The sequence below is a fragment of the Muntiacus reevesi genome, chromosome 2 (genome assembly GCF_963930625.1).
Source record: "Muntiacus reevesi chromosome 2, mMunRee1.1, whole genome shotgun sequence".
NCBI lineage: Eukaryota > Metazoa > Chordata > Mammalia > Artiodactyla > Cervidae > Muntiacus > Muntiacus reevesi.
This window is the reverse complement of record NC_089250.1, coordinates 46883666-46899283: the sequence shown is the minus strand read 5'-3', so window position 1 is coordinate 46899283 and position 15618 is coordinate 46883666. Positions and strand designations below refer to the sequence as shown.

The following is a 15618-nucleotide window of genomic DNA, read 5'->3' as shown; positions in this document are numbered from 1 at the left end:
CTATTCCCAGAGCTCTCCAGGTAAAGGATTTTAAAAGTAATGTCTTATAATCATTTTTGAAACAGGTTCTTTACGCCTATTTAACCTTTCTCCAGCCCAGAGGAATAGATGCCTTTTCCTGATTTTCTCTATATCCTCCACAGGATTATTTTATTTCAGATGTTTGCTCATTTCCTTTTTTTTTTTTTTTCTCTATTCTGCATCCAAAGACCAACAAACCAACAAATCTTAGTGCTGTATTTTAGAATTTACTTAAGAAAGGATCTGAAAGTCAGACTCCTTCCTATTAGCCCAAGGGAAGCTGAGAACATGACGCTTTTGGCCTCAGTTGAATCTTTTATTACTTCAGACTAAGACATTTTTTCAAGGACAGTAGCACAGTCATTGTCACAAGCATGTTAATATATCTACTTTTTGATCAATAGTATACTACAAGTCATGCTATTCATATTTTCAATAGCATTCTGGCAAAAATTAAAGACATTTCCAATTGTGTCAAACATTAGATGAGCAAATTCTACTTTCTGCCTTTAGGTAAATAAATGGAATCTTTCAGCGAACTGGTGGGTAACAGATCATGTGAAGGCTCTCTTAAAATCTGCCCTTTACTCTAATGAGCATTAGCCCCTTCGGTTACCACTGAACTTCTCAGCTATTTTCTGTAGTTCCAAATCCATCGCAGTCAAGTTTTCAAGTTCTTTTTCCTAGAAAATACAGAAAAGTGGAGGCATGAGGTCCCAGATCAAAAAACAACCTACCTTTTTGTAGTTTGAGGGAGTATGAACAGAAAAGGGAGTTTTTGATATGTTAGAGGCTATAGAAGATAGCCTACATCAGTGGTTTTCAAAATGCAGTTCCTTGACCAGCAGCATCAGCATCACTAGGAAACTTATCAGAAATACAGGTTCTTGGGCCCTATCTGGGGCCTATGTACCAAACCAGACACTCTAAGGCTAGAAATCCCATATGATTCTGATACACATTCAACTTTTTGATGCATCAACCTACATAATCAATACTGGGAGAAAAAAAAAAAAACACTGTTAAGGAAGGTAACGCTCCGGGAATGTTACTTCTCCCAGACGTAGACGTCTGACTGTTGTAGGCTAGGAGATAAAGAGAGAACAAAGCAGCTAATTTCTGTACCATCTGTTCTTTCCTACCCCAGGAAATAGTGATGAAAAGTCAAATGACCGAGGAGAATACACTAGGTCAGTGGTTTTCAACCTTGGCTGAATACTGAAACCACCTGGGAGCTTTAAAACATTCTTATGCCCGCAGCACCCAGTACCAGACAGAATCTCTGAGGGTGGGTCCCAGAATGTCAGTAATTTTTCAAGCTCTCCAGGTGATGACAGTGTGTGGCTGAGGTTGAGAAGCACTGCAGTGGGAGGAAGTTGACAGGGATGTGGACAACGGCTAGATGCCAGGTAGAAATCAAACCCAGATTTCTACCATTCCCTTACTAGGTCTACAGTCTCATGGTAATTAATTCCCATCATTTTCCCCATAACATTAGATAATCTTGTACATAACATACTAACATTAACTATCTGAAGTTAGTTTTAAGCAGAAGCCCCACACTATACCTCTTCCTCTGTCAGAACTCCTTGGCCAGCCCTCTCCTCTTCATTTTCTGCTGTGTGTCGTGGGCTCATCTGCTCCTCGGAGTCATAGAAGTCTGGGAACTCAGCTGACTTCTTCCTGTAGTGAAGGAGCTGGTCCAGTTCGGCCACTCGGTCATACTGCCTTTTTAGATCGAGTTTGGGGACCGGGTTTCTCGTCTCATACCCCCAGTTTACATCCTCTTCAAAGGGCTTTTTCTCCCACCAGTCATAGTTGTATTCTGGGAAGAAATGCTTCTCATTCAAGGTCAGCCCATTTTCCTCTTCACCCTCAAGAAAACTGTCATCCATGTGGTCTTTTCTCTCAAAACGGCTGCTCTTCCACTGGGGAGGGTCGTAGAATGGATTGAGTAGCTCCCCTAATCCCTTTTCAGTGATGTGACGGGGAGCATACTGTCGAAGCCTAGCCTCTTCCCTGTTCTCCTCAGCGTCTCGCGGGTCTCCCTGCGGCTGCCACTTCCCTCGGGCTCCTTCCTCACCCTTTTCCTCACCATAGTCGAGGTAATCTCTCAGCTCGCCTGGTAGGCGGCGCCTCGCCTTGTCCCTCTGACTTTCCTGAAAACGGTGGTGCGTTTCACCCAAAAACCGTTTCTCTTCTGTTTGGCCTAGAGTGGAATAGGCCGCCGCCTCCCCTCCCCCGGCTCTGTAGCTGGGTCCCCGCGCCGGACCGCTCTCTTCCTCGCTCTCCTCGCTGTACCCCTGCGCCATGTTTAGACCCGGGCTAAGGCCGTGTCTCTTGTTTTCCTGCTCTAGGCTCTCCTCGCTGGGAAGTCTTAGAGCCTGGTGCTCTCCACGTCCTCTGCCCACGAATCGTGCCCCCTGCAAGTCCCCGGGAGCCTGGGCAGCTGAGTGTCTCCTCACTTCCTCCCCATATTCGGCTCCCTCCTCCAAAGCCCTATAGTGGGCTGGATGGCGGGCTTTCTCTTCCCCTGAGTTGGCCGTGCCCACGTGTGACTCCTTCTCGAGGGGAGGATTCCCCTCCTGAGAGGACCTGTCGGGCCTGCTCCTCCCGTGGTGGTGTCTTGGCCTCGAGCGCCGTTTGTCCACCTCGGGGCTGGCATCCTCTTGGCTTTCTCCGGGTGCTTCCTGGCCCTCCGGGCGGTGTTGCAGCTCTTGGGGCCAGTTCTCCTGGCTCTTGGTCTCCTCTCCGCTCTCCTGACTGCCCCTCTCCCGGCTGTGCGACTTCTCAAGGCCCCCGGCAGACTGTGTATCATATCTGGACACTAACTCCTCTTTCTTAGCCGGAGTCTGGTTTCTTTGGTCGAGAAAAGCCGTTTGTGCCTCTCCCAGCCCTTCAGACAGTCTCTCCTCACTGCCAACTTCCCCACGTTCCCTTTTCTGATATTTTACCATTTCTTCCTCCCTGTTCTGTCCCTTGCTCTTAGAATAGCGTGTCTTTGCTTCTTTGGCCACTTCGCTTCCTGGGGGCTCGCCTGCCCGCTCTCGGCTATGCCCACCGCTCTCCGTGTCTGCTACTGTTGGGACTTGGGCATCCCCCTCCCCTGAGTCCTCCCTACTGGAGAGCCCGGGGGCTTCTGAGGTGTTAGCTGGGTCTCTCAACAATCTCACTTCAAACCTTGTGTTTTCATTTTCACTTTTCTCTTCGTCTTTGAGCTCTTTTCCATCTATAATGAAAATAAAAAAGAGTATCACTTCAGAATTGCTTGTGGTTCAGTAAGCACCAGCCTCAGTGATCACTACAAACCCTAAAGATCCTGAAAATCCTTGGGTTATTTAAGTTAATTTTTAAGATTACTTTTGAAAGAAATGGTATGAAAACTCCTTAGCTGTATTTAAATCTGATAAATACTCTACATATTTATTTTTTCATGACACCCAATAAGCATCTTTTTTTTGGCTGCATTTTTGGGGGGGGAAGTGTCTTCTTTGCTGCCTGTAGGCTTTCTCTAGTTGCAATGAGTTAGGGGTCTACTCTTCCTTGTGGTGTGCAGGTGTTTCATTGCAGTGACTTCTTTTGTTGCAGAGCACAAGCTCAGTAGTTGTGGTGTATTGGACTAAGTTGCTCCAAGACAGGTGGGAGCTTCCAGAACCAGGGATCAAACCTGTGTCTTCTGCGTTGTTAGGTGGATTCTTAACCACTGAATCACCTGAGCATCTTTCAGTGACCAAATTGAAACTCAAATATAGGTTTATAAAGTACTATAAAAATTCTATAAAATGTTAGAATTTAGAACCAGAAGAAACCTTAGAATTTGTGTAGTTCAACCTCCTTGTGACTACAGAGACATTGCGGCTCAGAGAGGTATAATTAAGGACCATTCTTTCCAAATTTACTCTAAGTAAACCTTTAAAAATTAGCATTGTGTAAATATCTCCCACTAGAACCCAACTGTTGCTGCTGCTAAGTCACCTCAGTCGTGTCTGACTCTGTGTGACCCCATAGATAGACAGCAGCCCACCAGGTTCCACCGTCCCTGGGATTCTCCAGGCAAGAACACTGGAGTGGGTTGCCATTTCCTTCTCCAATGCGTGAAAGTGAAAAGTGAAAGTGAAGTTGCTCAGTCGTGTCCGACTCTTCATGACCCCATGGACTGCAGCCTACCAGGCTCCTCCGTCCATGGGATTTTCCAGGCAAGAGTACTGAAGTGGGATGCCATTGCCTTCTCCAGAACCCAGCTAAGTAAAGTTAAATAGCCAAAATGGGAAATATCAGATTCAACAGAGGATTAAATTTCTTTATTAGTTTGTTGTTGTTCACTCAGACTTGTCTGACTCTTAGTTTATCAGACTTTAATTATCCAATCAACTGTATAAATGCAACTTAGCAGTAAGTGACAATATAACTTAATAATTGGTGATAAGCGGGGTGTATATTTCTTCCCTGAGAAAACTGCACAGCAGTGGAAGGGACCATATCCTTCCCTCATTCAGGTCCCATCTGCCCCTCCTGTTCTCAAATGTAGAGAGTGAACTTCAATAAACTGAGTTATCTTTGTATGGCACAAGTCAATAGTAACAGTAGATGGTGTAGCAAATATTTCAACTGAATATTGTTTTCTCTCATCTTTTCCAAATGTTGACAGCTTCTTTTTTAAGTTATTTAATTTTAATTGGAGGATAATTGCTTTACCATGTTGTGTTGGTTTCTACCATATATCAACATGAATCAGCCACAGGTATACACATGTCCCCTCCCTCTTGAACCTCCCTTCCACCTCTTACCCCATCCCAGCCCTCTAGATTATCAGAGAACACCAGGCTGAGCTCCCTGCTGTAAATGGCAACTTCCCATTAACTATCTATTTTACACTTGGTAATGTATATCTTTCAATGCTCTTCTCTCAATTTGTCCCACCCTCTTCTTCCCCCGCTGTGTTCATAAGTGCATTCTCTATGTCTGAATCTCTATTCCTGCCCTACAAATAGATTCATCAGTACCATTTTTCTAGATTCCATATATATGTTAATATACAATATTTGTTTTTCACTTTCTGACCTACTTCATTCTATATAACAAGCCCTAGGTTCATCCACCTCACTACACTGACTCAAATTCATTATATGTTGACAGCTTCTTTGCTAAGATAAGGTCAGGTAAGGTGAAGTCGCTCAGTCGTGTCCAACTCTCTGCTACCTCACGGACTGTAGCTTACCAGGCTCCTCCGTCTATGGGATTTTCCAGGCAAGAGTACTGGAGTGGGTTGCCATTTCCTTCTCCAGAGGATCTTCTCAACCCAGGGATCGGACCTGGGTCTCCTGCATTGTAAGCAGACACTTTACCGTCTGAGCCACCAGGGAAGTCCCTTAACTCAAGGGCATCCCACGAAAGGAGATAATGCAGTTAACACTGAGTTATTAGTTTGGAGGGCTTGGATTTCAGCTGATGTCACTGAGTTCAGATAGAACAACTGAAGTCAAGGTTGCTCACGGCTCTGGGCTGACCTTTGCACCATCCATGGTGAGAGCCACCAACTCTTTGTGGCTATTGAGGACTTGAAATGTGGCTGGTCCAAACTAAGACATGCCATAAATGTAAGATGCGACAAAATGTCAGATACTTCAGATTAAAAAAAAGCATGTAAGATGTCTCAAATTTTCATATTGATTATATGTTGAAATGATAATATTTTAGATGTACAGGATAATATATTATAAATATATTGGACATATAAAAATTATATTGACAAAATAAATGGGACAAAATTAAATGTATTATTATTTACTTATTAAATTTATTATTATTTATTCTTTTTACTTTTTTAATGTGGCTACTGGAAAATTTGAAATTATATTTGTGGTTCACATGGTATTTCTACTGAACAACTCTTGATGAGTCATTTTGAATTGACATTTGCAAAACAGAAAAAATTGGTCTGTTTTGTAAAAATGTCCATGAAAGCAGTCTATTTCTCTCTGCTTAAAAGCCTAGTCTGGCATAATAATATTCTCATGTTTTATGAGGCAACTGAAATGTCCCTGACCATTCACACCCAGACACCTGAGGGCTAGCTCCTCACCAATGCCTCTGCCTTTTAAGAGCCAGTGATGGTGTGTGCAACACTGAGGCAGGGTTGACCAGGTAGGCACAGATAAGCAGGGAGGATCTGAGCAGATACTGACATCATTCAAACAGGATCTCAGCTTCCCTGGGCACCAGCTGTGTGGCCCATTTCCTACTACCTGCTGGTAAGGAAGAGAATTATTTTTATTTTTTCCTGGTTAAATGTATGCTGCCTATAGCAGCTTGCCTGAGACTTAGCACTTCTTCCTAAATTTAGCTTTTAGCCCCTTCAGCTGAGATATGAGGAGGACTGTGATTAGCAGCATACAGTTTTGTCAATCTGAAAATGAAGGTGTGAAGCTCACTTTTGCTTCAAGTAAAAAGGGGAAAAATGCACCTTCCTTCCCTGACTGTCATGTGGCAAAGAGGACCAGATAAACCAGGTCAAATAGATTTTTATACCTGTTAAATTGGATCATGAATTCCCTAAGGTCTCTTCAAACCATAAAACAATGATTCTTCTCTACTCCCCAAATGTTCGTTTGCTCAGCACATCCAGAGATGTGCTGGAGAGAGTAGGAGTGGAGATGGAGATGGTCTGGGGATGGGAGGGAAGCTACATGAAGGAATTTGTCCATCTAGTTGACAGAAAACTCCATTAGTTTTCTGATAAGCATAAGACATATCAGTGAGAGAGAAAACCAGAATAGGACAGAAGTGTGGACAAAGAGTGTCACCTGCCAAGTCAGTAAACAAAGGATGTTATGGTCATCAAATCATCAGCCACACCTAATTGTGTACCCAGAGGGGATTTAGGAAGGAAAAAATAAGATAAAAGTACATATCCAAGGGATGACTTCAATAATCCCTGACTCTTGCATCTTCCTGTATGTAGAAAAGTGCTAAATTCATTAACTTAAGATGTCTATTTATCTTCAATTAACAGTAATCTTTTGAAGTTCTGATTACCTGCTTTTTGTTGCAAAAACTCCTATATATCCTGGCTCCTCCCTTACCTCTTCAAAATGGTCCCTCAGAGCTATCCCAGAAGCTGTTTCCTGGGCTTAAGTCCTCAATATGTCCATGGAATAAAACATAATTCTCAACTTTTAGGTTGTGCTTTTTTTTCCAGTCAACAGAAGTTATGAACTGGTAGCCCAGAGGTGAGTTGTATTTGGCCCAAATAACATTTTCAGTAAATTTGAATCAGAGGCAATACTTAAATGCCAGGAGACATTGCTCAGAAAAATCCAACTTTTAAATTATTCTGAAAAATCCCAAGATGTCTCAACAGAATCCATATTTCTCTTACAATAGCATTGAAGCTGCGAAAAATCTACTCCCCTTTAGAAAGAGCATGTATCCTCCAGTTTGTGAGTCACTTCCTGTCCTGTTTTACTCCTTTCTGTTATCTGTCTGTCTGGCCCTAACTGATGTTTGAGTCTCCTCCAACCTGCTGCTGCTGCTGCTGCTAACTCGCTTCAGTCGTGTCCGACTCTGTGCGACCCCACAGTCGGCAGCCCACCAGGCACCCCCGTTGCTGGGATTCTCCAAGCAAGAACATTGGAGTGGGTTGCCATTTCCTTCTCTAATGCATGAAAGTAAAAAGTGAAAGTGAAGTCACTCAGTCATATCTGACTCAGCAACCCCATGGACTGCAGCCTACCAGGCTCCTCTGTCCATGAGATTTTCCAGGCGAGAGTACTGGAGTGGGATACCATTGCCTTCTCTTCTCCGCCACCCTGGAGGAGCTCAAATTTTCCTGATCTCAGTATTGAATGGCTTTCTGGCTGTGATGTCTCTAAGGTCCTGATAGACATGGGTCATTTGATTTTTACCGGTTTTCCTGGGGATCTCTCAAGAGACCTCAAAAAAACCCAGGACACAGTCAATGATGAGCAAAAGCTAGAATCCTACCTGAGGGTTAAGAATCTGATCTTGGCAGTTAACAGCAGTTTGCCCTACAATCAATAACTCTTCTAAGTGACTGAACAACAAAAAGCAATGATGACTCTTTGATGACTTAGTCTGGCAGACCCGGAACTTCTACATCCATCTGGTAAACAAAGAAAGGGGACTGGAGAGAGCAAGATGGGTTGGCCCAAAGGAGCAGATTTTAGTCCCTGCCAGGAGACCCACCCTGCTTTCACTCATTCCCTGCAATGGTTAATAAGCTCATTCAAACAAGCTCATTCCTGTAACTGCTGGAAGAGACAGTTGGGGAGAAATTCATAAAAGTATTAGGCTGGGAGTGGTAGGGAAGCTTCCTTCCACTGTGCATGGGGCTCCTACGGCCTCAAGCTCCCACACCTCCTATGGTTATCCTTAAGCCCCCAGTGGTGAATAGAGACCCCCAGGTTACTCTTTTGGTTAGTCACTAATTTTTTTTTTAATATAATTTTATACATGGGGCCTCATGTGCAGCAATGGAAAGAGTATTATCTTGCAATGGGAAATTTTGAAGGTGAAAAGAAAAATAAAATCTTATGTTCATAGCCTGACTCAAAATTTAAAAGCAGAGAAAGGTGTTAAAGAGAGCACAGCTTTTTGGATTTTTTTTTAATCAGTTTGACTTTATGATAAAAGAGATGCATAGTTTTGTAAAATTTGTCTCTTCAAGACAACTCCCAATAGATACTGATTATCACTGTTCAAGTTTTGTTTTCAGCATCAGCTGTTTTGCAGAGAAACATCCTAGTCTATACTCAAAAGGCCATCACTCTGACTTTTTGGATGCTCTAGGTCTGTCCCCACCCCTTCCAATTCTCAGGCCTGAAGCTCCTGACACCATTTGGTAGTACCACTCATTTTAACAATGGGCTTCCCAGGTGGTGCAGTGGTAAAGAATCCACCTGCCAATGCAGGAGACTCAGGTTCTATCCCTGGTTCAGGAATATCCCCTGAAGAAGAAAATGGCAAACCACTTCAGTATTTTTGCCTGGAAAATTCCATGGACAGAAGAGCCTGACAGGAGTTGCCAAGAGTTGCACGTGAGCACGCATGCATGCATGCACACACACGCACACACACACACAAATTCTAATAAACTATGCATTAAAATGGCTTAACCAATCTGTTACATAAACCGGCCAAAATTTTCCCAGTCACCTTTCCAAGCTTCTAACTCCTCATTGTCAGGAGAGTAGAAAGCAAAGAGAAGCATAACTTTTGTTTTCTTCTATCCTTTCATCTTTCAACACTTCTCCCCTCTGTCTAATCACAAACAAGCATTCCCCATATGTCCCTCCACTAAATAAAAACCTGTTTTAAAATTCCAAACTCTCAAACCAAGGAATTTAAGAACTGATAAACATCTCAGAGACTATCATTGACTTCAACTCCCTTATTTAATTTGAGGATATAGGCCTAGAGAGGCAAGGGGTCTTCCCTATGGTAATACTAGCTATTAAGTGGCATAGCAAGGACTAAAAGCCATAGCTTATCTCCCCAGATACTGGTTGAGCCTGTACCCATCCCATTGCATCACAACCCTGGGTCATAGGGAAGTAAAGTGGAAGTTGAAATGGAGGGAGCAGGAAAAAGGACAAATCTTGTCCTTATTCAAAGGACAAAGATTTCCTGCAGTGGAGGATACTTACTCTTCTTCAGGACTTGTCGGCACTCGGGAGTGATGGGTGGAGCACTGGACTTCAATAGGGCATTTGAGAGGACCTCGATGATGCAGTGAGTCACCTAGGGGGGAACCCAAAAGCAGGTTGGCAAAGCTGGTGTCACTGGGATGGACTACTTAACCCAGAGCTGCTGTTGAGAGAAGCTTGACTGTGTGACCTGTACTTATGCAGAATCCTTGGATCAGGAATGTACATTCACAAGGTCTGTACTGAAACCTCCCAGGCCTCTCCACAGAGCAATGCAAAAAGGCACTGAGTCAAGACTATCCAGAGAAAGAAAAAAATACCCATTTCTGAACAGATTAGAAGGAAAATGGTGTGATGACAGCTATCCTCATGGTCACTAAAACATCCAGGAAGAAGGTAAAAAAACGAAGGCAAGAGAGACATCACTTACTCCCGTTTCCACATTGTTGTATCTTTTTTGTTTTGTTTAGTTTGATGAGCTAATGAGTGGGAGAATCCAGAGTCTAGATAAAAGTCTAGATTAAAGAATTCCATTTCAACTTACCATTTCTTCATTGTGGTTCCTGATGTCCACTGGCATAGAGCTGACAGCTTTGAAGGAGAAAAGGAATGGGAAATGATGTGAGTTGATTTTTGGAAGTTGTGTGTCTGCAAATTCACAAAATCACCCCACACCTAGCATGTTACTTGGAAGGCGGAGCAGAGTCAGAGCTGAGCAGGGTGGAGACAGTTGGGGATGTCTGCCTCAGAGACCAGAATCACCCCAGTTGCAAGTATACACACACGCATACACAGACACAACTGTTTTCCCTTAACATGTTGTAGACAAGATTTGGAAATAAATGCCATCTTATATCCAATATAAGTCATATCCACAGAAGGAGACCTTCTGGGATGCTGACAATGTTCTATTTTCCATCTGGGTACTGATTACACAGGTGTGTTCAGTGAGTGAAAAATTCAGTAAGAAGTATACTTATTTATTTTTTTGGCCATGTGGCATGTGAGATCTTTCTTTTTATAAAAAAAGTCTTTTTGAAAATAATTTTATTTATTTATTTTTGGTTGTGCTGGGTCTTTTTTGCTGTGTAGGTTTCTCTCCAGTTGCAGTGGGCAGGGACTACTGTCTATCTGTGGTACTCAGGCTTCTCATTGTGGTGGCTTCTCTTATGGAGCATGGGCTCTAGGACGCAAGGACACATCAGTTGTGGTGCACAGGCTTAATATAGTTGCAGAACATGGGCTTCATTGCTCTGAGACATGTGGGATCTTCCTGGATCAAAACCACATCTCCTGCATTAGTAGGTGGACTCTCTAGCACAGAACTACCAGGGAAGCCCAAACTGTAAACTTATGATTCATGCAGTTTTCTATGTGTATATCAATAAAAAAAAAATTAAAAGCAAACCTAGTTTAAAGGAAACCAGGGTGCCCTCTGCAACCTTTCTGCCTACTCAAAATGGGTAAAGATATGTGATTCTCTCTGCCTCTTTAGTCCCCAAGAAAATATTTTCCCTGAAACTCACTTCCTTTACAAAAACCTGGTTGTGATTATTTTATATAATTAATTACCTTGTTTTACCCCAAGTCTTTTCTTAGACAAGCATGCTTATGTGGCTGTATCGGTGTTGCTTCCCTTCCCCCATGTTGTCTGCATCCAGGTAAAGAACATGGAAAGTATCTAATTTTACCAGACAGCACCAAGTCCATGATAGCACATGCAAATAAGTGTTTAACAGAAGTCCATGAGATATTGCAAAAAGATAAATTTTCATTTGTTTAAATTAAATTTTATGAGATTCTGTTTTTTTTAAACCCATGATTGAGGTGCTTTTGTCTTCTTAGGAAACACTTCAGGTGTTTTTAATTTTACAATGCCCTTTTCAGTTGCTATGATTTTTTTATCTTTCACTTTGATTTTGTTCTGTCTAAGCCCTTTCCACTGGAGGAGTTCAAAGCATTTACATATAGGCCCATCTCCATAGTTCTCCTGACACTTCCAGTTATTATGGCTGGGGAAGCTCAGTGCAAAAGATTCTTCCAGGAATTTGAAACAAGTGAAGAGCTTTTTGGAGCAAGAGCAAAACTCTCAGACATCAGAGATGTAAGCTATTCAAATGCAGCTGCTTATTACCAGCAACCTGACCTTTCCTTCCCAAATATTTGCTCTCAAAGTCTCTTTGACTGCTTCCCCCTAGTCAAACCATAGCACTCAATTTAGAAACAAAACTCCTATTTCATTTACTTACCTTAGTGAATGTTCCTTATCAAAGCGCAGCCTGGGATCTACTTCAGTTGTTTCAAGGGACTTAAGTAATGCAATGTGTTAAATTAAAATCATGGGTGAAATATTTGAGAGGTGGCTAACAAGGTATGACCCTGTGATGTTCCTGAAATGCAGTTCAGACAAGCTCTGGATGGCCACCTTTGACATTCAGAGTCCAATATGCTGGGCCATTATTTTATCCCCCAAATGACTGTTATTTGAGAACATTTCCACTTCAGCACTTACTCTTTCCACCTGATATCTGGAAAATCCCCTGAAAAGAAATAACTGAGAGAATTACTCCTGCAATAAACTAGAAGTTGCCTTTTTACATTCTAGTTTTACTAAACTTTCTTTGGTAATTTATTTTCTTGCTAATAGCCTTTCTCTTTTTCCCCCCCTACAAATGTATAATAGTTGCTATTATTAACTATTTGGGGCAGAGTAATATTTTTCTTTAGTGACTCTAAACAATTTGTAACTTATGTTTGTTTTTATAGAACAGTCCTGTGTCCCTGATTGAGGCTCTTCAGATGTGTTTTTGATGGAACTCAGATCTCCTTATGAAAACATATTATGCATCTAGTGAGATATCTAAGTTCCACTGTATTTCTTTCAGTAGAATCTGTGACAACAAAGTAATAACCAAAGATATGTTGATACTCCTGATGTAGCTTATTTTATTTCTGTATAAGTTAAGATTTAGGGGGCACAAAAGAAAACCCAATGATTATGATAAAAGTGAAGTAATCAAATAGCAGAAAAACTTTCAAATAATATCACATGGTAAATCTGAGAATAACTTCCAAAATATTAGTATTCCATAAGACTAACTGCTGCGTTTTCCAAGTTTGCTGGCATATTGAGTGCAGCACTTTCACAACATCATCTTTCAGGATTTGAAATAGCTCAGCTGGAATTCCATCACCTCCACTAGCTTTGGTCATAGTGATGCTTCCTAAAGCCCCCTTGACTTTGCATTCCAGTATGTCTGGCTTTAAGTGAGTGATCACACCATTGTGGTTATCAGGGTCATTAAGATCTTTTTGGTAGGAGAAGGAGATGACAGAAGACAAAATGGTTGGATAGCATCACTGACTCAATGGACATGAGTTTGAGTTAGCTCCAGGAGATGATGAAGGACAGGGAATCCTGGGGTGCTGCAGTCCATGGGGTTGCAAAAAGTTGGATATGACTGAGTGACTGAACAAGAACAACAAATAAGACTAACAAACTAAGGTTTGATCCCAGAGTGGAAATAAAACAGCTATAAAATAATACAGTAAGCAAGCTCTTTTGAATGCAGAAACCATCTTACCTAGTGTAATATGAATAGCATGTAGCTCCTGAATGCATATTAATTTTTAGGATGCATAATAACTACTGTAGAAAGGTATAGATCTCCTTCCAGAAGCTCATAATGGTAGGAAATAAACCAGATGGTTTCTGCAGGATTCCTGTGATTTTGGTAAATAACAAACTCTGCTTGAAGGTTATCATGTCTCATTTCCAAGCATTTGAAGGAAGAGGGAATGGGGAATAGAGTTTTTTTTCCTGGGGTGAGAGAAAATGTTCTGAAATGTTATAATGGTTACACAATCTGTGAGTGTTCTAAAAGTCACTGATTTATGCACTTTAAAAAGTATAGATTTTATGGTGTGTGAATTATAGCTCAGCAAAAAACTTTTTTAAAGAATATCTTGATTTTAGTTGATATTAAAATATAAACCCTTCTTAAAATATTATCTTGCAAAAGAGCCATAAATATTTTACCACTTATAGGGGCTTCCCTGGTAGCTCAGTGGTAAAGAAACTGCCTGCAATGCATGAGACTGGGTTTGATCCCTGGGTTGGGAAGATCCTCTGGAGTAGGGAATGGCAACCCACTCCAGTATTCCTGCCTGGAGAATTCCATGGACAGAGGAATCTGGTGGGCTATAGTCATGGGGTCACAAAGAGTCAGATATGACTGAGTGACTAATACACACGTAGGTAAATAAGTCTCAGAAATGACATTGTTTTTGTGGTCTATAGCACAATGTATAGCATAGATTTAGCCTATTAAGCAATTCCTTTCAGCAAATATTTTTCACCAGGAAGGACTCTAAATATTTATTTGGCTTTCTTCAATTAAATCATGAACATTTGTAGACAATTTGTAAGAGTGACAAGAATTTTTTGAAAATTCTGAATTTGCAATAAAAAAATTATCACTGGCTTTTGTCTTCTCTTTACATCTGGGATCCAGTAATTACTGTCAATGAAACCCTCATATTCATGGATGGCAATGCTTCAATTCTAGTTAGGAATCTCAGTCTTAGATAAGAACAATATTCTATGAGGTCATTAAGACAGTTTAAAAAAAAAACCCTCCAGTTTAATCTGGTGGCAGCATATTGACTTTTCAGTAGAACTCGTAGTGACTTCAGCACACAAATACACACACACACACACACACACACTTCCCCCCTCCCAAATCTCCAAAGATCATTGAGATTCAGAGCAGTTTGAAAGATTAATCCCACAATTTTCCACACATAAAGAAACTGTCAAATACCTACTACTTAAAATTGCACCCTCCCAAATTGAATAAAACAATTTATTTTCACTACTCTAAGAATATTTTTGTGGTTATTTCACACACACTATTTTTCTGGAGCACAAAAGTCAAAATATCTGTTGCACTTTTCATTTATAACTTAAAGATGTATTAATTTGAGTGTGAAATTACCTCTGCCTAGAGACAGAAATATAAAACACAGAAAAATATTACATTAAGCCTGTGGATAAATGAACATACATATGTGTCATTTCTTAACATATATGTTAAGAAAAAAGTATATCTTATATACATATATACATAAGAGACTTACCTTTATCTCATTATGTTTAAATAATATTAATAACAGTCATAGAAATTATACAGTTGCCAACTAATATAATAGGTGTATACCTGTCTCTCCGTGGTCATCTGGCTTTAAAAAGCCAAACACTTAATTGCAGATACAGAAAAAGACTATAACAGCATTTCTCTAAATAGATGGAGAGGATGTGACATTTTAGACATGAGCTAGGAAGTCCTCTGGCTTTTTCCAAGTCAGATGTTGGGGAGGGGAGTTGAAGGGAAACACTCAGGGAAGGGAAGAAATTAAGACCCTAAATCAAGAGGGAGAGACCTTCCACTCAATCCTGTCTCCCAGTATCCACCAGCCAAGATGCCCAGAACTGCCAAGGAGACAGAGGCTGGCGCTGTCCGCGGTGCTGAACGGCCAGCCGCGCCCACTCACCTGCAACCACCGTGGCTCCCAGAAGGCCGAGAAGGGCGGCCGGCTGCATGGCCTGGCTTGTCCAAATCTGCGCGGAAAAGAGGATAGCAGTTGAAGCGGTGAATGAGAAGGGGACGGAAGGCGAGATGAAGATGCTCCGGGGAAACAACCTTGTATCCTGGTTCCCGCGGTGTGGGGCGGTTGGCGCAGGCCCTGCTCTTTTAAAGGGCAAGCCAGGGCCGCAGGGCTGGGAGGGGCTGGCACCCAGGAGGCGGCGCCCCCTCGCTCAGCTCTGACGTCATGAAACAGCCTTCAGGGGCGGTGGCGCAAGTAGGAAGAAATTTACGCCAGTGCAGTCGCCTCGGTGCTCTGAGTCTTTAGTGCAGGTGGGGAGTTAGGC

The 15618-nt window shown here is 41.9% G+C and overlaps 1 protein-coding gene across 1 annotated transcript; it reads right to left on the bottom strand.

Annotated features, from left to right (window-relative positions):
• Window positions 1-598: 598 nt before the first annotated feature.
• On the bottom strand, window positions 599-15288 carry CHGB (chromogranin B). Its single transcript, XM_065919625.1, has 5 exons — window positions 15240-15288; window positions 10231-10277; window positions 9687-9780; window positions 1590-3250; window positions 599-704 (listed from the first exon to the last, which is right to left on the bottom strand). The coding sequence occupies exons 1-5, from the start codon at window positions 15286-15288 to the stop codon at window positions 621-623; spliced, it is 1935 nt and encodes a 644-aa protein (XP_065775697.1). The 3' UTR covers window positions 599-620.
• Window positions 15289-15618: the final 330 nt, after the last annotated feature.

Bases quoted from the DNA above. Each gene is read 5' to 3' on its own strand.
- CHGB (XM_065919625.1), bottom strand. From the start codon at position 15,288: ATGCAGCCGGCCGCCCTTCTCGGCCTTCTGGGAGCCACGGTGGTTGCA. The intron at 3,251-9,686 runs GTAAGTATCCTC...TTTTCATTATAG, and splicing joins CCGACAAGTCCTGAAGAAGA to ATGGAAAAGAGCTCAAAGAC. The intron at 705-1,589 runs GTATAGTGTGGG...TGTATTTTCTAG, and splicing joins GAGTTCTGACAGAGGAAGAG to GAAAAAGAACTTGAAAACTT.